General features: G+C 42.7%; 1 protein-coding gene across 1 annotated transcript in view; it reads right to left on the bottom strand.

Annotated features, from left to right (window-relative positions):
- The window catches only part of LOC117746652 (glypican-5-like), an 85,349-nt gene continuing 61,388 nt past the window's right edge, over window positions 1-23,961 (bottom strand). The window contains exons 8-9 of the mRNA XM_034555920.1: window positions 13,564-13,705; window positions 1-253 (exon numbers count right to left, since the gene is read on the bottom strand). Coding sequence (XP_034411811.1) covers window positions 66-253; window positions 13,564-13,705 — 330 coding nt within the window. The 3' untranslated portion in view covers window positions 1-65. The remainder of the gene's footprint in view (window positions 254-13,563; window positions 13,706-23,961) is intronic.

Genomic DNA, 23,961 nt, shown 5'->3' with positions numbered 1-23,961 from the left:
GCATGTATGCGCTTCCTAAAAAGGAGGCAGGGGGCAGTGGGGGGGATTCACAGAGGGCACTGGCATCAGAACAGGGTCCACTGCAGACAAAGTGCAGCAAAGAGCAGTGCGAGGCTCCAGGGCCGTGCCCAGCTGGCAGACGGCGAGCCCCCTATCACCTTCACTGAGGGGGGCTTGGAAGGGGTCTCACGTGGGCTGTCACTTCCGGGCTGTCTCCCATTGGACTTTCCTTCACTTGAGGCGTCTGGATGCGCTATAGGAGACAAGGGAAGAGAGAAGCAGACAGAGATGAATGGTTTGGCTCATCACTGTAATCATCATAATCCTCTTTAATGTTCAGAGTCCTTTGGGCTTGTAAAACTGTATATAAGGGGCTTATCATCATCCAATCACCCTTCCCACCATCCCATCTCAAGGGCTTTCAAAAACAATCAGACATGAACAATTAAGTATGATTATGTCTGGTACATTCAAAGAGAGTTCATTTTGTAAATGAGAATAAGCACAGCTGTGGGTGTTTCAGTCGAAAGCACCAATAATTTCTTTTGAAGAGTGCTTTAAAACGTTTAAAAAAGGCATCGACAGTGCCCCATTACCACTGTTCAGCAACCAATTCACATTTATAGCTGATTGTCGAAGTTGTACACAACAAACCTGTGCCGCTATACACTGTGTATGTGGGACAAGGCGGAGTAGAAACTGAACTCCCACCGTCATCATCATCATCATCATCATCATCATCATCATCATCACACACATGATGGAGGACTGACTCTGTGTCTAATCTTCAGCAGCAGATAATGGACAGCCAGAACTGTGTCATTACTGCCAATCAGAGATAAATCAGGGTGATGAGGGTAGGGAAGACTTTAAGCACCCATTTTAATCAAAGTCCCTGCAAACACACACATGGAGTTACACACACAAACGCTTTTCTGCTGACATTGGTGAAATCCATTCCTGAATGAGGACTTCACTCACGTCTCTACACCTTACTGCTCGCCCAGTCTCTCTCGGACGTCATCATCACCCTGACACTGAACGCAAGTCGTCCATCTCTTTACCTCACTTCCCTCTGGGATGTGACATTGTGTTGATGTCTCTAAAAATCTAAAGGAAATGACTCCTTCCTCTCATCCTTCTTCCCAGTCCTCTTCATGGGATCCCAACCGGAGCCAGCCCTGCCCGGCTATATACAGTACATCAATGAGACAGATTAGCACCCTCAGCGCAGCAAAGTGCACCACACGCTCTCAGTTCTCCATAAAGTTGACCTGCAGCACTAAAACCGCACACGTGTGGTACTTGTAGTTGGTGCCACATGTGTGGGAGTTATAGGCTCTGCAGGACTTGTGTGAGTTCCTGGAGAGGGACGGGATGAAATGCAGGAAGAATCAAATATAGACAGAGGTGAACGATAATGTGACTGTGTGCTGTGATAGCTAGTTATCACTGGTACTGAGGTTCTAATTAGTAACTTGAGTGGAGTTATCAGATCCATTTTAATGTGAACATGTATTTTGAATACCTAACTAAATCACTTCTTCACCAACATTAAAGTACACAACGTGTTGCTCTTTCAGAGGTGTCACACCTGGCATGATCAAATGTGTAAATCTAAGAATACATTTGAATGTGTATAAAAAAAACGCATGTCAGCCCATCCCAATTGTGCACTTGGGTTAGTATGCGTGCATGTGTATGCCTGTGTGGATAGGGCTCGTCAGGGCTCTAGACAGAGGAGGGTTTTCTGAGCCTATGGTTTTTGTTGTTGCGTCAACAATAGACAAAGACACCATTTATCCCAAATCAGAGCGCTGTTATTGTTTCAATGGAAATCGGCTGCATCTCATCAGGGAGATGTCAGAAAACAGCATTTGAATGGGCCAACACAACGCCAACACTCCTCTACTGCAGGCTAACCAACTGGCTAACTGATGAAGCAGGTCTTTGCCAGAACAGCCAATACTGGCATATGTTTCCATATGTAAAGGTAGGCAATGTGGAATGCATGGTGTTAGAATGCCTTGTGATCTTGAAAATAAAATTAATTGGATGCAATAAAATGAAATTACAAGACTGACAGTCAATACCCATTAAACTAATCATCCAGCTAGGTCCATGTGAGGCAAAGGCAAACTAGATAATTGCCTAGAGTGCCGCCAGCTGGGAGGGGCATAAAAGAGAAGAAATTAAAAAGATATTTGTGTAATTTACTTTATGTCTCATTTACTTTCAATTGCCAAATCATTTATTAATAAAGCAATTTTAGCATTTTAGCGCAATTGAGTCTCAGAGTGTGTTTTTCATGATTTCTTTTGCATTATCACCTTCCAATAGTTAAATAATTGAATTGTTAAAGTTATAAAATGTAACATTAGAAGCAGTAGAAACTCAACAAAAAGAGTATGGTATTGTATGTACTTATTTACAATTGGTAAAAAGGAATGAAGAATCAGAAGGGCAGGAGGATCATGGAATGTGATGTTGTCACAATGAGAAAATGTTAGCAGTTAAGCCACGCTTCATAAACTGACTCATGTGTAAATCCCCTAAATATGGTGGTGGTGGTGATGGTGGTGGGAGGACCAAACGTGGGACTGAGTGAAAGATGACAGAGAGGGTTAGAGGAGGAAAACAGTTAGTTTGCCTTCTCAGTGTGAGGATGAAGATCCATCGTCACTTTGACCAAGGCAGATGGAATCATTCACCCTGGCGACTTCAAGGCTACGCAACGGCACATCAACATGCTTCTCTCATAACAACAACAACAACAACAACCACAACAGGTCAATGACATACGTTCCCCGCCAGTTAAAGACAAATGTGATTTGATTGGTAAAAAAGCTTTATAACAGCACTGGGTGCCAGAAACCCGAGAGACAAACAGAACTGTGCTAAGAGGTCTGTCAAGACGACAGACCTTCACGTCTGGGAAGTGTGCAATTATGTTTGTGTGGACCCTATTCTAGTATAAAGAATAGGTTGTGGTATAGGTTTCATTTGCCATTAAAGCCTGCAGTGAAAACAGGGTCATGGAGAGGAACATCCAATCTGATATATACTGCAGTAACTACCAATAGAGTACAGGGGGGCAACACAGCTCAACCCTGTCCTGTAGCTTATTAAAGAGGGAGGTTCTGTCTTATGACACCTTGTTGACCTCTGCGTTGGCTGTGAGTGTGAGAAATGGTTCAGAGTGTCCGTTGTCACTAATGCCTCTCCGGATGGGCAGATGGTGTGTTTGGTGTTTTCCCATTGGCCACGGAGCAACAACAGCTGCTTCTAACAAGCCCGTCCAGAGCACTGAAGAAGAGGTGGACCTGGGGCTCTGGCCAAGAGGATGGACAGGAGGGGAGTGAGAGAGGAAGATAGGGAGGAATCACAAATGTGTTGGCCATCTTGATTTTGGAGTGACGGAAAATAGCACGAAGGTTATACGTCAGTTTTCTACTGCCAGTCTTCTCCCCCTCTCTCTCTCGCTCTACTTCCTTCTCTCTTCTGTGTTTCTTTTGGTTAGCCAGCCCACTGCTGCCACACGGATTAAACAGATGCAAAGGGAAGACACAAACAACCCTCCCTCTGTCTTCAACTGATAGGATTTAATTTCTCTTTTTCTAAACATGACATACATACTGTGGACAAGTATATACGCACGCACAAAAGCATACTCATACAATCATTGGGAGGAGCAGTAGGGGGACAGCAGGGGCAATAGGTTTATTAAGGGATACGTCAGACGAGTTAACCCTGGAAACTATGGTCCATTTGTGTTGTGTGTGCCTTGTGTGTTGTGCGAGCTTGAATGGACACTGGCTGCAGAGCTGTAATCCAGCGAGGGATGGTGCTACTGTATACTGGGGCTTAGCAAGTTGCCACACTATATGCTCTCAAGATGAAAAGGCAACTTTTCCACTATTAACACTGACTTACAGTCATTATATACATAAATATGTGCTTTACTCAATTCAATTGTTTTCTATTCCACTGAATCAAGAATTCGGATGTAGCAACTCAGTTTAATTACACTGTAACCGACCGCTGTCCAGAGTAACTTCACCACACGCAGAGGTTACATCGGTGAACAGAAGACCTGTTTATCATATGCTCGAAAGCACCGGTGGCAGTTTTCACTCTTCCGCCTGCTGTGTACAATTATAGAGACGGTCAGAAGGTGGAGGTTTGATTTATGGAACATCGAGGGAGTGTGGTGTAGGTCAGTAACTTCCTCCACTCTCATTCTCACCATCTTCCTCCCTCCCTCCCTTGACCTTCAGGGTCTTCTCCCTGCTAAGCGGTTGATGGGAGACGGATGCGGGGGGTGGGGGTGGGGGTGGGGGGGTTGTAAAGCAGCCTGTGTTATGACAAGGCCACTGGATTTGCCTCACAGCGATGTTTCATTAAGAGAGATGACCTTTGACATTTATTTTTTTTCCCACTCACACATAAATGTGAGCGTGCACATAAAAAGATGTACGCATGCCTATGGTGAAATTAGGAGTGAGTCGCCTCTCTCCACAATGCGCGCTTGTTTTCCAGCACAAGTTCAAGACTTGTATGCATGAGCAGCTGTTCCTCTCCTGGGACAGCTCTGCCAAGTGGCTGATTATTGACACTGTTGATCTGCTAGATCAATCCCTATTTGCTGTAAAACAAGATCTTTATGCAATTGCCAATATGTCTGTGAAGCGTTGGAGCCAGCTCACCGTTTTTCAAATGCAGGGGAGTCAGTTTAAATGATTTGTACTATTCGTCTCTGTCATTATCAGGGACAGAGCATTCTCCTCTGATCCAACCTGATGTGTAACCTTTGCCAGATGTTTGCTACCTGCCATCCATCCCTTTGAGAGAAAGAGGCGCAGAAGACACAGATATGGGACAATGTTCCTCTATTCCCTTTTAGTATAAGCACATATTTCAAAGACATTCCAAATAATTGTAGATTTTACCCTCATAATGCCATGTACTTATGCCACTTAGTGTAGATAAGCTGTATTGCTGGCCCTCATTTGGTCTTTAATGTGTTATACAATACTGATACATAGGGGACTTAAATTATCCATTCAGTGGCCATTTCTGCTCCTTGGTGGTTAAGCGCTATCATAATGTTCCCAACAACACAATACTTGAATCCCATGTACACTAAGCATAGACAAGTCCCTTTCTATTCGTTGGTAAAGCCAGTGTTACAAGGACACAGAGCTATCAGTCAGTCTCCAATCAGACCTTTGGACACCAATAAAAGGCCGATACTGCTCTTGGAGGCCATGGATCATGGGTGTCTAGACATAGTTTGCTACAGCTGGAGAATACTAAAACCCTCTGGGTCACTTTAAAAAATATTTTTTTTAAGGTTACTCTTTCACTGTCTCCTCGCACACACTCACAGACATTCACCTTTCCAAGCACTCTCAACATTTTCTTATCTCCCTTCACACACACTTTATTACAAAGAGGGGTAAGGTTGGAGGGTGGAGAGAAGGGAAGGATGCATTCACCCACTTCATTACTAGCCATCCATCTCTGTGCTGTTTTTGTCCATGACTAACTCTTTATGTGGTGCCATGTCAGACAGCAGACAGGGGCTCCTCGCCCCGTCAAACTAATCTCCCTATTCCCTATTCTAAGAAACACACACACACTAATTTCTCTGGGAACTGGTTCACAGGCAACTTATATGGGGCTTGGTAGAGGGTCTCTGGCAGGCCACTCAAGGGGTTAAAGGGGGAAAAATACAGGGGCACCAGTGGGGTACACATTAGCCTGCAGCTAACCTAGCAACGGGCATAGCAGCATGGCAACTCCAGAGCAGGGATAAGTGCAATGGAATCTGCCCAGTGCGGTTCTTGGCTGTGCTAGACTATTAAGCTCCTTGGCAAGATTAGGATTTACTCCCCTATAGACACACACAAACACATACACACAGGAACAAATAGGCGAAAGGGGCCCTGGGAGGACAGTGACCTCCACCAGTCAATGTGACAGAGTCCCAAGAATCCTGAGGAGAAAGTAGCCTTCGATGCAAGAGAGCAAGTTAAAGGCCCAGTACAACCTCGCAGTCTGACACACAGATGCGCACACACACCACATTTTGTATGATATAAGCGTTCAGTCAGCCTCAAACACACACCTAACATCATTGGCAGTTGTCGGGTCGTCCTTGTAGACAGAGAATGGTGAAAGGCACCGAGTTAAACTTGCATTCATATTATTTTGCTCTTTCGCGCACATGCACCGTGCCCACACAATCATTCATATCCATCAATTATTGTCAACAGGAAGTGGACATCATGTAGCAGTCGAGCAACGCTGTCACCGTGTGTGTCTCCTGACATAACATTTCCCACATGGATCGCTCCCCTGCCCACCGGAATCTGCCAATCAGTGCAGAAGTCTCAAGTTGGAGGCTTTTACCGTTTCTCCCTAAGATATTTGAATGCAGTCTTGTGTTGCTCCATCTGACTAGCCTCCTCTGAATTAAACTATTCTAAGTGATACTTGCCCTTTTCAACTTCAAAGTCAGAAATCTGTGCGGGATGGGAAAAAAAGAAGACGTTGTGATGTTATAAATGTTTGATTGTGAGGGGGCGAGTCAAACACTTTGATGTAAACTCATGGTTGCGTAACTGACTGCAGTTTTAGAATCAAATTACTCAGAACGGTGCATAAGTGTCGAAGTCTTCTGTCAGTGGCCCTTCCCGTGTGATCTGTAAGCAGCTGAAGGAGTGAAAGGTCAGCCCCCTTCCAGTCCTCTGGCCTGACAGTCTGTCCCAGGTTCAGCTCTAATTGCCACATCAATTATGGATAAAGGAGAGGGGCTGTGTCACCCTCAAGGCTGGTCAATAGGATAAGCACTTTAATGAAGTGACTTGTCCTGCATGCCCACCGCTTTGATGGATACACACATATATGGCCGCACACAGACTCGCACTGCAGGCAGTCGATGCAAAAATTGGCTCATTGCTACCAACCTTCATTATCTGACCATTTGTGCAATGCTAATGCACCTCTGCTATCTGAAACAGATACTCTGATTGTGGTTTTGCTTTAAAACCAGAGTTCGCAACTTTTCAGTTGGAGATAGAAGTACCTGTCTGAGAAAATCCCTCCCCAAGTCCTGCTATGCTTTCTCTCCTAGTCTGTATTTCCCCCTGCATACCAGGCTGAGCTGAGACAAAGAGGATCAGACTCATCCCTGTTTATCCTTCTACTGTATTTTTCAATATCAGTGGAATGTCTGCCTTTATTTGCTCAGTGCTGAGTTACAGAAGGAATGCCAGTTTCTGTGTTAGTAGCCAGGGCTGGGCTTCCAGACAAGTCAAGAAAGTCAAGAGGTTCACTCACGCAACTCAGCTCCCACCCCCATTCTCCCACCGATTCCCCATCCCAACCCCCAGCAGAGAAGCCAGATATGGGCATTAATACAGCCCAAATAAAGGGCCAACCCTGCATCACTCAGCTGCTCAGCCTATTAATGTGTGTAATAAGCATTTCCAAAATCCATTGACTACTGAGCAAATTGGTCCCAATGACAACCCAAAGGGTGGGTCAAACCCTGACAGGGGGCTCGGGGTGGAAGGGGGTGTGTGCAAGATTGTTTTGCACACAATAAAATACAAGTCATAGCTATTTAATTTGCAGCATTCAATAAAGAACACTTTATGGGTCTGGACACCATCTTAAAAATGCCATTTACTACTTGGAAATCTCCACATGTTGTCAGGATTTCTTGTTATATTAGTGAATAACAGCTACTTCTGTGCTACTGTAGTTAAGACTTTTATGTGGCTACGGTATCAGAGCGCTGAGTCCCTAGCATTCCTTGTTCCTTTGCTGGTAAACTTCATAGCAACCATACAAAGTCCCTTTTCACGAACTTCCAAGGTAGTAACTCCCACCACTTCCTTTAGTTTATAACCTGTTGCCACACCAGAGATCCTTAGTGTTTCGAAAACGCCCCAAAGGTGTGCTGGAGAAGTTCAATCATAAAGGCCTCACTGATACTGCTTGGAAAGGAAATGATGATGCTGGCTAATGAGAACCACTCTCCTCTGATGACCATGTGCCCAGGGAGCCCTTCAAGCTAATATGCTCTCGAAGTGCCATAAAAACCACAGGGCAGAACATGCCAAGTGAGGAAGAAAAAGTAGATCACTGAAAAGAAAGGTGGAGGATGGTATTAAACGGGATGGATGTGCGCAGGAGGAAATGGGAGACAGTTGATCACAAATGTGAATATGCACAATAGAAATGGGTTCTACAGTGATAATAATAAAACAGAATATCTTTAAGTGCTAACAAATGGATTTGGGCACATATTAGTCTTGAGGATTATCCCTCTATTAGTTCTGTTTGGAGAATGTCTTTCCCCATATCCATTTCAGAGGGAGTGATAATGAAATTCCTCAAAATCATTCACAGATTTTGTCAAGAGACGTGTTTAAAATTACGCAATGTCACAATGTCACATAAAAGGAATAGATGACTCTGCATATCTGAGTGAAAATGTGACTCACTCCTCCCACAGACATCCGCAAAACAGACCATCTTACTGTCCAGCAAAGCTGTCTCTGATCCTCTTGTTCCTTCTTCTCCAACCCTACGCTGCCCTCCGGAGCTCTCTCTTAGCTCCTTGAGCTCCAGATGAAAGGCTAAGGGAAATGGCAGTCCTACTGGTAATATCCGGGACAAAGCCAATACATCTGCTGGCCAGCTGACCTCTATGCACGCCAGTCTCAAGGGGACCCGACTCAGTCCAGGACCTAGGATTGGAAGATCAAGGGGTTGGGAGTGGTTCTACCCAACCTGGCAGGGTACACAAGAACCAAATCCCCCACCCACCAGCCTAACTCCTGTCTCTCACGGTAGATTGAATCATCGTTTTTATGTTACAATTGTCCTCTCTGAACCGAAGTCCTGAAGATTTTATTTTTTATTTTTCTCATATTAGCTGTACTTCCCTGCCTCTGTTCCATCTTGTACTGTAGAATCACATCATGATGCTCTATGGTATTACCCCTCTATTGATGTAACAGTCTCAAACTGCTTCTGACCTTGTGTCCTCTCTCAGACCCCAATTTGCTGCACATCACCCATAATCTCCACTCATCTCTCTAGCATGCACGTTTTCTAACTTGGAAGGCAGGTGTGTGCTGCGTCTACGGCCACAGCAGGCTGCAGTGGGTTTGGGGGCCGATCCAGTGTAATCCTGCTAACACTTGTGTAGGTTAGCCATATCCTGCTCAAGCAGCCCATCATTTCAGGAATGTTCAGCTGCCACACACCTTCATGGTCTGTTTTGGGCTCCGGGGAGAGTTTCTCTCCATTCCTTTGAGATTCAGATTAAAAAACACCAGCAAGCCATGAGCATCATGATGCATATGTGTCGAAGTTGAATCATTGTATCAAGGCCAGGTTGAAGGTCATTATCTACTATGCAGTCTTTTGAACAGCCAAGTGGTAGAAAGGACTACAGAAGTGTTTCATACAACTGTGGATAGCTGAATATAAACTGCATATTACACTGGACACTGATAGATGGGGAGAGCAGATTTTGATCTGGTGCCCTTCAGCCCTAAATTCAAAATCTGCTGATTGGAGTCTTCTCATGCCATACAGGCCCACCTCTTTATATGTCTTTGAATGTCTGTATGTATATGTGTGTGTGTGTGTGTGTGTGTGTGTGTGTGTGTGTGTGTGTGTGTCTGCCCACACCTAGAGTATATAGAGGAAGAATTCACAACTTACATTACACTCCATTTTCTTATTAAAAAATTCCACAAAACTAGCAGCTGTGAATTTAAAATAGCGTTCAGTTTACTTTCCCTTGGGGTCAGGCTTACAGACACACACACACACACACATGTGGAGCCAACTGTTTCCTTGGGGTATGCAAGGAGAGATAAGAAAAGTTCATATATTTGTCCTTCTGCTCAGGAATAACAGAAGAATACTGATCGACTGGTAAATCTTTCCATCTTGTCATAACGATTATGTTATTTGACAGGATGGCAAAGAACGACAATCATCACCAGTGGCTTCAAGCTAATAGAGAGTGTGTGAGCAATGGTGTCTTCACTTTCTTGATGAGCTCACAAGTGTGCCTGACAGATGGTGTTTGTTAGCGAATTAGAATTGTACCTTCATGGATGTACGATTCACACATTTTCGCAGCGCATCCCTTCGGCTCAATTGCAGGAAGTGTTTACCCATGCATTCAATTCTCTGAGGTGGTTAACCTGTTTGTGATTATGACACTTTGTCAGGCAGATTGCTATACTGCAGTTCAGTAAAAAAAAAAAGCTGTAGCAGTGGGAATGCTTTTAGATCTCCCACGTTACATTCTCAACTCTTTCCTGATCCTAAAGTTTTCACAAAAAACAGAGAAAGAACAAAATTCTTCTCTTCGGTCTGTTTCCCCAGATCTGGACAAAAAGGCCAGGACAGAAAAGACGTGCGCCTACTCTGCCAGACACTCACGGAAGAGACAAACAAATAAAGTACTGAGCTACCTTTTGATGCACAGACATTTGGAGTCTCCTCTCTCTTCCTAATGGAGAGATAGTGGTCTAAAGTGCCGCTGTGGGTCTTTTAGAGATTAATACGTTAATGAGCGAGCTACAAATGAATAGCTTCTTTGGAAGCAGCAGCCTTAAGTGTTCCCGGGCTAATAGAGTTAATAAGCCATAGTCACGCCACAAAATGCACCACAGAAGAGGCTCTCATTGCTGCAGGGGAAGAGAGATGATATGGTTCATTAAAGATGTACAGATTTATTATCCTGTTCATGGCTGTTGTCATGGCAGTTCGTACATGACTAGGCCTTGTTCAGTTGGCAAACAAAGTACACTAGGATGTCTTCAGGCAAGAGGAGCGGGATTTGAACCACGATCAAACAGGCATGACATCATGCAATCAGACTGCACAAGTGGAGAGCTAATTGGAGTATTTGGAAAAGAATGTGACTTTTACAACTCTTTTGGGATACTTCATGTAGCCGGACATCAACAAATAGTAACATTGTGCTCATTTTTTTTATATGGTTGCCTGCTTAGGAACTGCATGTATGTATGTGGAAACATCAGCATATGCATTCTTAAACATGCTTCCAGTTTGCAGGAGGCTGTACGCATGCACCCGTCTCCTGTGTGAGACTTGCAGAAGTTCCATCACATCTGAGTGATGATAGAGACAGAGAGTCTGCTCTCTGCTGATTAGCGCTGTTCATTAGCTCGGTAATGAAGTCTCTCTAAGCACAACAGTGGGTGGTCATGCCCCCTTTTAACATGGACTTTGAGAGCTATGCCACAGCTGAACAGAAGCAAACACGTGCACAGACAGATGGGAGGTAAATAATGCCTCGGGAACTAATTTCAGCCTCACTAATTAATTCCAATTTACAGTTGCCAAAGTGGATGTTTGGATAATCCATAACAGTTTAACCAGTAGTTGCAAAGTCATAAGAGAATCAGAGACATTTTGATTAGCTTTTTTTTTTTCAAAGATGACTTCAACTTTAATATAATGTAAATCTGGAAAACAAGGAAGAGTGTGAGAAAAAATTAATTATAGAATGTTTATTTCCATAGTCGTTATCTACTAGAAAGCTTTGGAAATTGCCACAGCCGAGTTCAATAAGCAAGGCTTTGCTGGTGTAAATTAATTATATGCCAAGAGTGAACCAGACAGCACAGGACAAGTGTTGCCCAGCTCCTGGCCTTCAGAGAAGTGAATGACTGTCAATAGTCAGTGTTGTCTCATACTAAGGCCAATGCAGTAATTTGTCTTTATAGATCCCAATAGGCCAATCACATCTTCCCAAGAAGCATGCATTTGTTACTGGATGACAACTATTCTTTTGGAGGCTAAAGGACAGTTGTACAGCCATCAGGGCTCACCAGGATATGGATTTATACTTTGAGCACAGACTAATGGGTTTTGTTCTGTAAATCTCAGACAGTGGTCTTGATTGATTACCCCCTGCTGTTGGGATACTGCTGCTGCTGTCAGAACTTAAAGAAAGGCTGCTAGGTTTTATCCACATCGCAACGAGGAGCAGGGCAGAACGGACCTGTTCAGAGCTGTGTGGAACAAGGAATGTAATGGCTATTGATCGGTGTATTAGCTACACCGTGGTGTGGATACCCTTCTCCCTTTGGTAAAACTAGGCCTTTAGTTGTAAGATATTCTGACAGAGCCCTTATGCCTTGTGAGTATTATTTAGTTCACCCTCGTACATTGCAGTGGCTAATACCTTATATTAAGGTTTTAGTTTTTGGTGGCAAAACAGTTCAAAGCATTTGCATAGTCCATTGCTGTTTTTAATTACGTTCAGTACTAAATTCCGCTCCAAGTAAAGCTGCATCAGGCATAATGCATGTTACATAAGTACAATGCAGATTTGATATTGTGCATGTTACGAGTGAAATGGACACATGTTACATGTGGAGAGACTGCTGAATCAGCGTATGGCATTTCTGCAGTCTTGCAGAGGAATTGTGGAAGCCAAAGGGGCTCAGTTTACTGCATGTAGGATCTCAACACTGGGCCAGTCTCTATTGTGGTTGCCTGTCTGCTTGCTTGGACATGGACGCATGCACATGCTCCTCCATGTTCCTCTCTAGTCCCTCCATGGTTGTAAGACAAGTGCTTAATTGTGTAACTCTTATCGTGAACTGGGCACATGCTGTGATTGTATACATGTATGAGTGCATATTTGCTCATCCATGTTCCTCTCTAATCATTCCATGCTAGTAAGACAAGTGCTTCACAGCCAACAACTGTGTTTAATGTGTAGGTGTACAAAAAATAAACATGATAATTAGGGATGATTAACAAGAAGCTTCTGTAGGAGATCAAATCATTCTAATTAAAGCAAGCTCCAACACCTCCTCACTTCCTGTGTGTGTGTGTGTGTGTGTGTGTGTGTGTGAGTGTGTGCGCGCGTGTGTGTGTGTGTACTTGAGCAGCTATCTTTGGGATAGACCTTCAAAGGGCTCTTTGTGGGTTGAGGTTAGAATTTGGTTAGGGTATGTTGTTAGGAAATGTATTAATCTAATACGTGTCCTTACAAAGATAGAAGTACAAGGTTGGTGTGGTTGTGTGTTTGTGTGTGTGTGTGTGTGTGTGTGTGTGTGTGTGCGCACTGAACTGTTGTTCCTCAGAATCTGAGGAACCTCATGTACCACAACCTTTGCTGAAGCCTCAAGGGGACACAGTGGGCGAGGATGGCAGTGTGAAAATGGGTTTCAAAGGATACTTCCATTGCCATGTAGGAGGTGCATGGATACGTGACTTTGTGGAAAACAAATCAACGCTCACTGAGATAGAGAAAAGAGTGTGAGAGGCAGATCTGTTCTTGGTGATACAGCGCACAAAAGTGGGTGATTGAAACTAGAACGCAATTAAAATAATAAGAGAGAGATGATAAATCACCACAAAGATTGGTGTTGACGTCATGTGGAACGTGGGTGATACAAAGAGTAGGGTTGTTATGAGAAGGGAACAATTTTCAAAATAATGAATAGAGGAATATGTGAGTGGACGTGGGCATGTATTACTTACAGGTCTGGTCCTGACCGTCTCCTGAGGCTTGACATCCATCTTCATCATCACAGTCTGTGGTGCTGCTCTCCACTGTTTCACCACTGCCCAGCTCATCCCAGGCATCCATCTGGCCCAGTTTTGGAAACCTCTCCTGGATCTCCTGAACCACAAACACAGCAATAGAAGATTTATCACACACTGGTTTACAACACTGGTCCCCAAGACTTCGTCAGTTATCACATAGAACTCCGTAGGTCACACATACAACTAACATGCAAACGTGAAATACATTTGCAGAGCACGTTACAGATCTCGCAACCAGTAGGCGGTGGAGTGTTTCTCAGTGGAACATCGTGGTTCTGCATGTATGTGTGTCCTGCTCCGACGTATCAAACCCTGTAAATGTCAGCAAAGGCCGAAAAGCAGTGTGGAGCAGTTTACAGGGAGAGTAAGATGACACACTGCATTTAATTACAAGCACATTTTAAGAGGTTTGATTAAAAGGTGGAGAAAGAGTTTTTATAAATAAATGACACAATACTGTAACACCGGTCGTCTTTTTCGGTTTATGGTTTATTTGTATGGGAATTGTAAGAATGACTTTTTCACTTCATGAACCATATCACACCGTACTGTAATGCTGTTCCGCACGAAGACTTTCTCAGCCTGCAGCGTGAAGCACCGCTCCTTATGATGTTCACCCCTCTCAGCATGGGGCCAACTAATTGGACCACCTGCTGGTCCTTCCTGCTGTCAAGGTGGTCTTTGTTCCATCCAACCATGTCTGACAAGAAGCTCTCGTCACTCAACAACAAATGATCCTTTGGAGTATGAGGGTACGAAAGTGGTGTGAATACCAGATTTGTACAATATGTGGAACTACAGAGACAAACACAGTTTGCTCATTTTGTCCACGCTTTACGTTGTACATGCATAGATGTGTTCACACACACACAAACACACACACAAACACACACACACACACACACACACACAGTTGAACATTCATGGAAAGCTGAAAAGATCAATGCTGGTACACAGCTGACCTTCATAGGCAACAACCACTAAAGACATGTTGAGAGGTGACATTTAACCAGTTGTCTTCTGAGACCCAAAGAAACATTTCATAATCTCTCTCTCTATATATATATATATATATATATATATATATATATACTGTATATATATGTTAAAACTTTGCCAAACTAACTGTAAGTTACAATCCTTAAACAAGACCATACTTTCCTTTGAGTCAAATGTTAACTTCAGCATGCGAACATTGTGATGCTCGCATAAACCGAGGTATTGGACAGATTACAACTTTTGACCTGCGCAAAATGAAAAGTGAGGGGAGCACCGAAGTTAGGATACATTGTGCGGGGACCACACATATCTGTGCCTGGATGTCATGGCAATCCATCCAATATTTGCCATGACATTTCACACAAATCCAAAAATATCAACCACTTGGTGGACCAAAGTCACAAAGATTGATCCTCTGAGAACCAAGAAAATTCGTAAAAATGATCATGGCTATTTATTCAGTCGTTGATGATATATTTCACTCGAGACCTTCCTCTCATTGGAGAGAATATTTGAAGGAATATGAACCCAGACAACAAATGAGGATCCCACACAAAACCTGGCCAGTGTTGATGCATGACTGTTAGTTAGTCAGTGGTAATTCTGCGGCAGTTCAGTTCAGTTCTGGTGTCAAAATCATCAGAAAAGCAATTATGAATGTTTGTGTATTCTTTCTGTCATTTATACCAGAGCACTGATCACCATTATCTGCAAGTGAGTAGGTGGAAGAGACCCGACGGATCGTGACACAAAGCAGGCTACTTTTGATATTGTAACTCATCAGTTGCGCATTCCAGTTGTACTTAATGTGAAAGCCCCCCATCATTCCTGAGTGAGTGAAATGAGTGCTACAGTGAAATGAGTCTCGTACAACCATAACACAAGGCCGGGCTTCATGAAACTGGAGAGGGCCCTTTAATGGAAACAGCGAAAAAACCTATTACTTATGCTACCCTCAAAAAGAGAAAAGAAAGCCATCGACAATTGCTGGAGAGCTCAGATTTCATAGATGGACAGTTAGGTACTTGAGGATTAGTGAGAAGAAATGAGAACAATATCACATGCTGGCTCACATTAGAACCTGTTGACAGGCTCTTTGTGCGTCCTGCACTTAATCTGCCTGTTTGGAGGCTGAAATGTGATCAGGTGTTAGAAGAAGGAAAATACCTTTCTTTGGGGACACATTAGGAGACACACTAAAAAGCCTCACTTTGTGAATTATATGAAAAAGCTACAATGATTAATGTGCAAAGAAAGTGATCTAAAATTGAAGTATCTTTTTTAGCCTAAGCCTGCAAGGGAAAGATAAGTAATAATGGAAGATAGACAGAAAGAGAGAGAAAACATCTTCCTTGGTTCTTAACAGCAACCATGATAAACCTATTAACCTTTTTTATGATGTGAAGCAAAGAAATATATGCAACGAGTTTTAGAGGAACAGTACAGTGTGTGTCCTAACACCAACCAGATAGCCATTTGGGTATTGAGCTAATGACCGTGCAGTTCAGGGGACGTTTAACACAATGCTGCTTGGCCCAGCTGTCCTTAAATTGTGTTAATTAAAGAAAGGAACCAATTAAGGCGTCGTCGCTGTGGAAACCACACTCGAGTCGTTGTAGAATTGTTGCATGGCTGCGGTCCAATGCAGTTTGTTTTGACTGTCAGGACTGCAAAACTGCCAGCGTTTCTTTGTGTTATTTGTTGTGGTCTTTTCAAAAGTAACACACCGGAAACCTAACTGTTGTATTCCCACAGCATAGTGAAGAAGCACATGTTTAATTTGGCTACATATATATTATTATATAGATATTCCAATATGAGTTCTTGAACAGTGTTGAATGCATAATGTGCAGTTAATATTCTCTCTCCCACCTGCTTTTTGATTGACTGCTGCCGCACTGAGGACCAGCTCTGGGTTTCAATGAGTGCCTTGGCTGTGTTTCTCTAATTGGCTTTTTTCCCCCCAGTTTTCTAAATCTTCTTTCGAGAAGAAGCAGGATGTACATTACATGCTAAGCTGTGCAATTTATTTTCAAAATACAAAATGTAATGTATGTCAGCTAAATGTGAAGAAGTTGTCAGAATGTGTCAATAGAAGCAGACATCTCCTGAGCCTTTATAACCCTCCGGGGTCAGACGTCTGGGTTCTCACAGGGCTCTCTGCCTTCTCTCAGTCTGACATGTACAACAATGCTCACTCTCATTAGGCCGGTGCATTAGAAGAGCTGCGCTGTTTCCGAACGGGCTATTGATAGTGAGAACCTGCTACAGAATAAAAGAAACACGTCAGCTCTTCATACATGTTTTTCTAAGACAGTCCAAAAATATTAGCAAACATGAACAACTCACTCACTTGGGTGTGTAGAACTGCTCCACAGACAATGAATTGGGAGATATGACAGTGAGGGCACCCAGGGGGGTGTTCTGAGTACATGGGTTCATCTGGTGTTTCACAACTGAGAGAATAAAGCTCATTTGGTATAAAAAAAGAAAACAAACTGTGGGTTTTCACAAAATGTGTCTCCCTTTCATTTTAAACAGTAGTATGTATCTTTTTGGACAAACTGAACAATACTATACTCCCTACACCACTTCCTGAGAGCATCCTTGCCGGTTGGAGATGCGTAACTATGGTGACCAAAACATGACTTGTTAGCTGAACTGATGTAAAAATACTAGGGCTCGGCACGTTAACGTGTTATAAATGCGTCAACGCAGCAATCCATTAACGCCGACAATAATTCTATCATGCGTTAACATTATTTTTTCTTTGCATTGGGAGGGGCTTAACACTGCTGCACACATTAACCGAGAACATGGAGAAAGGCACTTTTTAAATGGACATTTTCATTTTAAATCTCTACCAGACGGCGTAGTTGATAAAAGCAAAGCTATTTGTAACCACTCAAACTGGAGTTATCTTATCACCTACGAGCATGAAGTACGTCTTAAAGGCGTTACACAGCATTGATGCCAGCCAAGAGCTACCCAAACAACCAGTGGAGCGAAACTTCGGCAGAGTACTGCGGCGTGCGGGGGAACTATCGATAAACCAACACAAGAAAAATAAACAAATGCTTTGGCCAAGTGGAGAGCAACGGACTGCAGCCCGATTCCTGCAGTGGAAGATGTCAGTCTGAGGAGCATCCTTAGAATTGCAACGAATGACGGCGCAGCGCGTATGAGACGTATCAAGACGTATCAAGACGGTACTGTTAGCGTCGATCAAAATCGTCTGCATGGGAAGAGCCTTTGGAAGAATTCAGCCAACAACTTCTCTCGTTCTGGTAGATTTATTTCTCTGATCACAAGCGAAGTAAAGTGCTGATATTGCAATGCCAGGGGAGTCACACCAACTCTGCCCCAGAACCGGAAAACCCGGCCTTTTCATACACAGATTTCGTCACAGGTTGTGCATCATCTTAATTTCTGATTGGTGCTGAGTGATCAAGGAGGTGGATGATTTCATCTCACAGCACTGCGCCATGCAAGGCCAGTCAACATGTCGATGAGACTAGTCAATGACATTCGGGTGTGTTGTTTCCAAGACGAGACAGCCGCACATTCCCAGACACAAATTTCACCCTCTATGTGTTATTCTGAATTTGAGTAGCCTGACAAAAGCATAACATTATAACAATATATAAGCATTTATATTATCAATCGCCCTTTTTACATAATTTATTATGTAAAAAAAAGAAAGGGGGATCGATAACATAACTTTGTATACATTGTCATAATGTTATGCTTTTGTCAGGCTACTCCAGTTCAGAATAACAAATAGAAGATGAGATTTGTGTCTGGGAATGTCTGCTTCTCGAGAATAGATAGCGCCTTATCACATCACACCCATATGTCATCGAATAGTCTAACCAAGACGTGGACTGGTCTTGCAGGGCTCAGTTCTGTGGAGAGAGAGGAGGAGATGGAATTATCCCCCTCCTCGATAGTTCAGCACCAATTAGAAGTTGGGATGATGCAAGGTTGTCTAACCTGTGACGAAATCTGTGTATGTAAAGGCCGGGTTTTCCGGTTCTAGGTCAGAGTTGTTGGGATTTTATTCAAAGCCTTATGGGAATGACTGATTTGTCTTTGGATTCCAGGGTAATATCAAAGCAAAGGCTGGCATCTTGCTTTTTCATCTCCTCCACCCTCATCCCCCTTCACAAACAAGCTCAGTCTTCCAGTCTGACTATGGTATTACTCCTTTTTCTATTTTCTTGTGTCTATCTGCCTTTCTTTCCTTCTTGTCCCTATCTATTTGTTTTACCTGGCACGTGCAGTTTTAAACTTTACTTCGATGTTGATCTGAAGTTGCAACACTCCCACACTCTCACATTCCCCTCATTTTTCTTGATTCAGTTCTCGCATTGTTAGTGGATATGAAATGCCAGATTTCTGTGTCTGAACCACAGCACTAAAGAGTCATGGCCTTACTTTAAACCTGCCAATATTTGTTCAGAAAGAAAGATATAGTATATCATGAAATCAACTCTCTTACATTGTACATGTAACAGCAGAAACAGGTCCGATAGGATGAAGTTGATCAAACAGGTGGATTACAGTTCACCGGCCTGCCTATGGACATCATATTTTTCTAAAAAGTAATGAAATAGTTATATTAGTGTACATTTCAATTAAACTTTAAAGGGGAAAACCACCTAAATTAAGAATAAGAATGTTATTTCCAATATTTAAAATTTTTGTGAACACAAAGCAGTCTCTTAACAGAGAAGTAAGTCTCAAACTTGTGATGTGATCAAGTATCAAGTCTGGAGCTGCGTCATAGTATGCGGTTGTGTCCAAAATGCCATAATAACATGCTATTTAGTACGCTATATCAATAGGTAAGATATTTGTCTACATCAGAAAGTTTACACATTTTGCACATTACACATTTTGCATTCTATATCCGTTGAAAAAAGTATGCAACCACTGGACACAATGGCAGCATAAATATAAGACAATGCAATGTGGGCTATTGTGAACAACTTTCATAACAGACAATGGCGGAGAGCAGCTGTAATGTAAATAAGGCTTCAACTTAAGTGTAAGTATTTACACTTTGATAGTCGTCATGTAGTTTTTAGTGCTGGGCAAAGATAAACAAATTTAATCGATCAATCGCATGATTTTTCTGTGATTAACAGCGATTAATCGCATTATGCACAAAATTCAATAATGAATTAAAAACTAGTGTATTACACACTTTTATTTTAGAGAACAATATAACAGGCACTCTCAGAGCAACAGCAAGTTAACATACATAATATAAATCTGTTTTCTTTTCTTTCTGAACAGGTATCAGAAGAAACATTTGTCTTTTATGAGGGAACAACATTACAGTGTGTTCAGTAGTTATAGTCCCTGTTAGAGTGACGTTAAGTGGTCTAGCACCAAAAAAAAAGTACACAGCTGGAATTTACTGTGCAGGGGACCTTTTAGTCTGTACAGCCGTTGGGTTTCCTTTTGGAGAATCTCAGTCAAAAAAAGATAAATGCAGGTTGAGCAGTTACCCACAGTTAGTTTAAGTGGCCCACAACATTTGGCCAGGACATTGTCAAACGCACTGCAATCATATTTCTTGCACGACTAAGTGTGCTGACTTTATTGGACACCTGCTGTTCAACAGGAATACAATGTTACAAACACTTTTCTGCAACATGTCTGTCTTCTGTTGTCATGACAGTCAAAGCACGTGAATGCAGCACCCAGTTCATCAATATAATGAGATAACTGTGTTACCCAGCGATGTCCACTCGTCTCCAGTGAGAGCAACATGTGCACGTTGTAACACCGTCACGTGTGTCGTCCGCTCCGTTTCATATAAGTTGTGTATTCTCCTGACAACGGTACTGTTAGTGTCGTTCAGAATCGTCTGCATGGGAAGAGCCTTTGGAAGAATTCAGCCAACAACTTCTCTTGTTCTGGTAGATTTATTTCTCTGATCACAAGCAAAGCATAAAGGCTGATATTGCAATGCCAGGCTATTTAGTGCTGTGGTTCAGACACAGAAATCTGGCATTTCATATCCACTAACAATGCGAGAACTGAATCAAGAAAAATGAGGGGAATGTGAGAGTGTGGGAGTGTTGCAACTTCAGATCAACATCGAAGTAAAGTTTAAAACTGCACGTGCCAGGTAAAACAAATAGATAGGGACAAGAAGGAAAGAAAGGCAGATAGACACAAGAAAATAGAAAAAGGAGTAATACCATAGTCAGACTGGAAGACTGAGCTTGTTTGTGAAGGGGGATGAGGGTGGAGGAGATGAAAAAGCAAGATGCCAGCCTTTGCTTTGATATTACCCTGGAATCCAAAGACAAATCAGTCATTCCCATAAGGCTTTGAATAAAATCCCAACTCATGAAATATTTGCTAGTTCTGCTCTCATTCTCCTCTCATTTCAAAAGCATTCTTCGGTTAGAGGATGATGGGGCAAGTTTCAGAGCGTCACAAGCCAAATTCCTTCATGTATTGTATGAGTGCATACTGGTCACGCTAAAATCAGTAGGGGCTTGGAAAAAAGACATGGCTGAAAGAGAGAGTCTGTGTGTGTGTGTGTGTGTGTGTGTGTGTGTGCGTGTGAGTGTAGGTGTGTATGTGTGTTTGTCTGTGTGCAGCTTAACCAGGAAGCTACTATGGAGGCACGTTCCAGTTTTATGTGGAAACAGAAAATCTGATTATGAGATGTAAAAATGTGAAATGTGGTCAGCAGGGATGGGATGAATACTGCAACTGTCGCAGTCATTGCACAAGTGTGTCTGTGCACGCGTCTGTGCATGTGTATTATGTGGTACACTGCTGTCAAACCAGTGAAGCGGGATCGTAAGTCATAACCTTTGTGTCTAACAGTATCACCTCATTGAGGGCAGTCGTGGTAAAACTGCACATGTGGACAGAGAACAGGGGATGAGAAGGAAAGCCTGGAGGAGACTGAAGGAAAAAGTGACGGTGGTAATGTTTAAAGTCTGCTGAAGGAAGTCCTCCCTGCTTTTAAATTAAAATTATCTCCATTCTCTCACATACTGTACAAGCTCATAATGTTTTTTGTGCAAAAGCAAACATCAGCCGAGGGACTGAGTAAGCATGAACTGTATTTATGTGTGTCAGGATACGTCCCCGGCTTCAGAGGCAATAGCTGCAATCCTCTGTACATCGCAGATTGCCTGACCATGAAAATGCGAGTGTATTTCCACAGTATTAATATGACGGGGTGGGAGAGAGAGAGAGAGAGAGAGAGAGAGAGAGAGAGAGAGAGAGAGAGAGAGAGGGTGTGACAGGCAGCAAACAAAAGTAACTGTAGATAAACGGCGCTGCTCGGCCATAGCTGCTGATTCTGGAGCAGATATGGTGTATTGTTTGTGTGGATTAATAGTGAATGTCACTGGCCAACCAGTTCCCAGGCAGTTCTTAATTACATAGACTTCGACTGGAAGATTGAGCAAGTTTAGGACTGGACACTAATAGTATAGTTTCAGAGTCTGGACAAAAACCTGCATTGCCATCCAAAACATGGAAAAGGGAACTGTTTCAAAAGTGAATTTAAAATCAAAGGCGTACAAGTGTGCCAAATACTTTTCTGCTGTTGTCCTTTCCCATGGTCAAAGATGAAGCCAATAATAACCCTTCAACTATAGCTGACAGCCAGAGGTTTTGCCTTGTTGCCTTTGAGATGAGAAATCCATATTGCTCTACACGACGAAAAGATGAGGTTCAATTCTCAACACTGACCACCAGCAGTTCACACAGCAACATACAGGCTTCATTAAGTTATCCTATGTTGACAACATATCAGCTCATTACCATATGCTAACTATTAACAAATGTGTAGACAGACTTAATCTATGACCACATGCACCTCTGCCAAGGCCACACAAGCCTCACCCGTCTTAACCTTCACTTAAATCAATCACATGTAACATCAACATTTGCCAGATCTTGGGGGTAAAATTACCAAATGGTAATGATAAGTTTGGTTGCAATGGCAAAATGTATGTTGGACATCATTTAAAGGAGTACAGAAAAGGAGTGTTGAAAGAAACTGTTTAAAATGGATGACTATGTATTTAGGCATAAACATTCCTGGACAAAGGCTGCACAGGTTTGTCTTGAACCAAGGAATGCAGTAAAACTCTGCTTCTTCATCTCACAAACTAAATGTGTTTTAGGTGGCCATATGGTGCTGCAAAAACAGTTTAACTAGTTCTGTTGCTCGTGGGCCAACGACCTAAATTTAAATGGGACTTCATGAAATCAGTATGAAATCTGAAAATCTGCATGTACTTTTGAAAATAAACAATGACATTTCCAATGAGAACTGAGTAACACTTTGACATTTTTTTCAAGCAAAGACGAAGCCACACCCCCCTGCACTGCAAGCTAGCGCAAGTCGATTCTCTTGCTAACGGTTAGTGACACCTTATTTGCGATGACCTCATGTAACCCCCGTGAGTCAATCCCAGCAACACTCTGTGGCGTAGGGCCGTCACACACCATGGTCCTGTTGGGCACCGGTTGTCTAACAATGTTGTTTTCAATGTTTGACCGTTTGAGTGACATCAGCTGTTTTCTCAGGGCATGTTCCAACAGCTACTTAACTGCTGAAGACTGTTGTGTGACATATGAGGGGAACACAGATAGTGAAGGGTTAGCCGCTGTGGAAGCAAACGCCTTTCAGACTTCCAAGAAGCACAACAAAAATCCATCCATTGAGAACTGAAAGAAAACTAAACTGTGATACATACAGGACATATACAAGTACACAAGTCAGTGTGTACAATGTTTGCCTTGTAAAAATGTAGTTATTACAACATAAAGTGCTTTCATATCCATGCAATATTGGTATAGTAAAGGCTGTTCAAGAATTCAACTGAAATTGAATCACATTGAAACTGGGAGTTTTAAAATAAAAGGCAATCAATTTCAGGAAACCAGTGTAACTTTGTATCGCATTGAAAAGGGGGATTTTCATTATTTTGTGCCAGTAATAGAAATGGGTCCCATATTTTCTCCACATGTCAAGAATCAGTGTCTGCATGGAAGTGAAACCCACGGGGAGAGTAAATATGACCCAATGTGGAAAAAACAGCCGCAGTTCACTGGATTCTTATGAGCTTTGCATCTAATTATGATGGCAATGTTATGCTGAAGTTAGAGCCTGGGTTCATGAAGTCTGGTTGCCAAGCTAACAGAGAGCCCTGGGCAGCGAGACTTGTTGCTGTATCGTTGCCACAGCAGCAGCAAAGAGCAGCAGAGCTCCTGTGAAGGCCAGCTCCATCATCTTCTTCAAGTGGAAAGAATCTGTCCCCTCCCTGTGACGGGCTGCCAGTT

Source organism: Cyclopterus lumpus, chromosome 17, assembly GCF_009769545.1.
Source record: "Cyclopterus lumpus isolate fCycLum1 chromosome 17, fCycLum1.pri, whole genome shotgun sequence".
NCBI classification, from domain to species: domain Eukaryota; kingdom Metazoa; phylum Chordata; class Actinopteri; order Perciformes; family Cyclopteridae; genus Cyclopterus; species Cyclopterus lumpus.
Note: the sequence above shows the minus strand (reverse complement) of the source record. Positions and strands in the feature narration are given on the sequence as shown.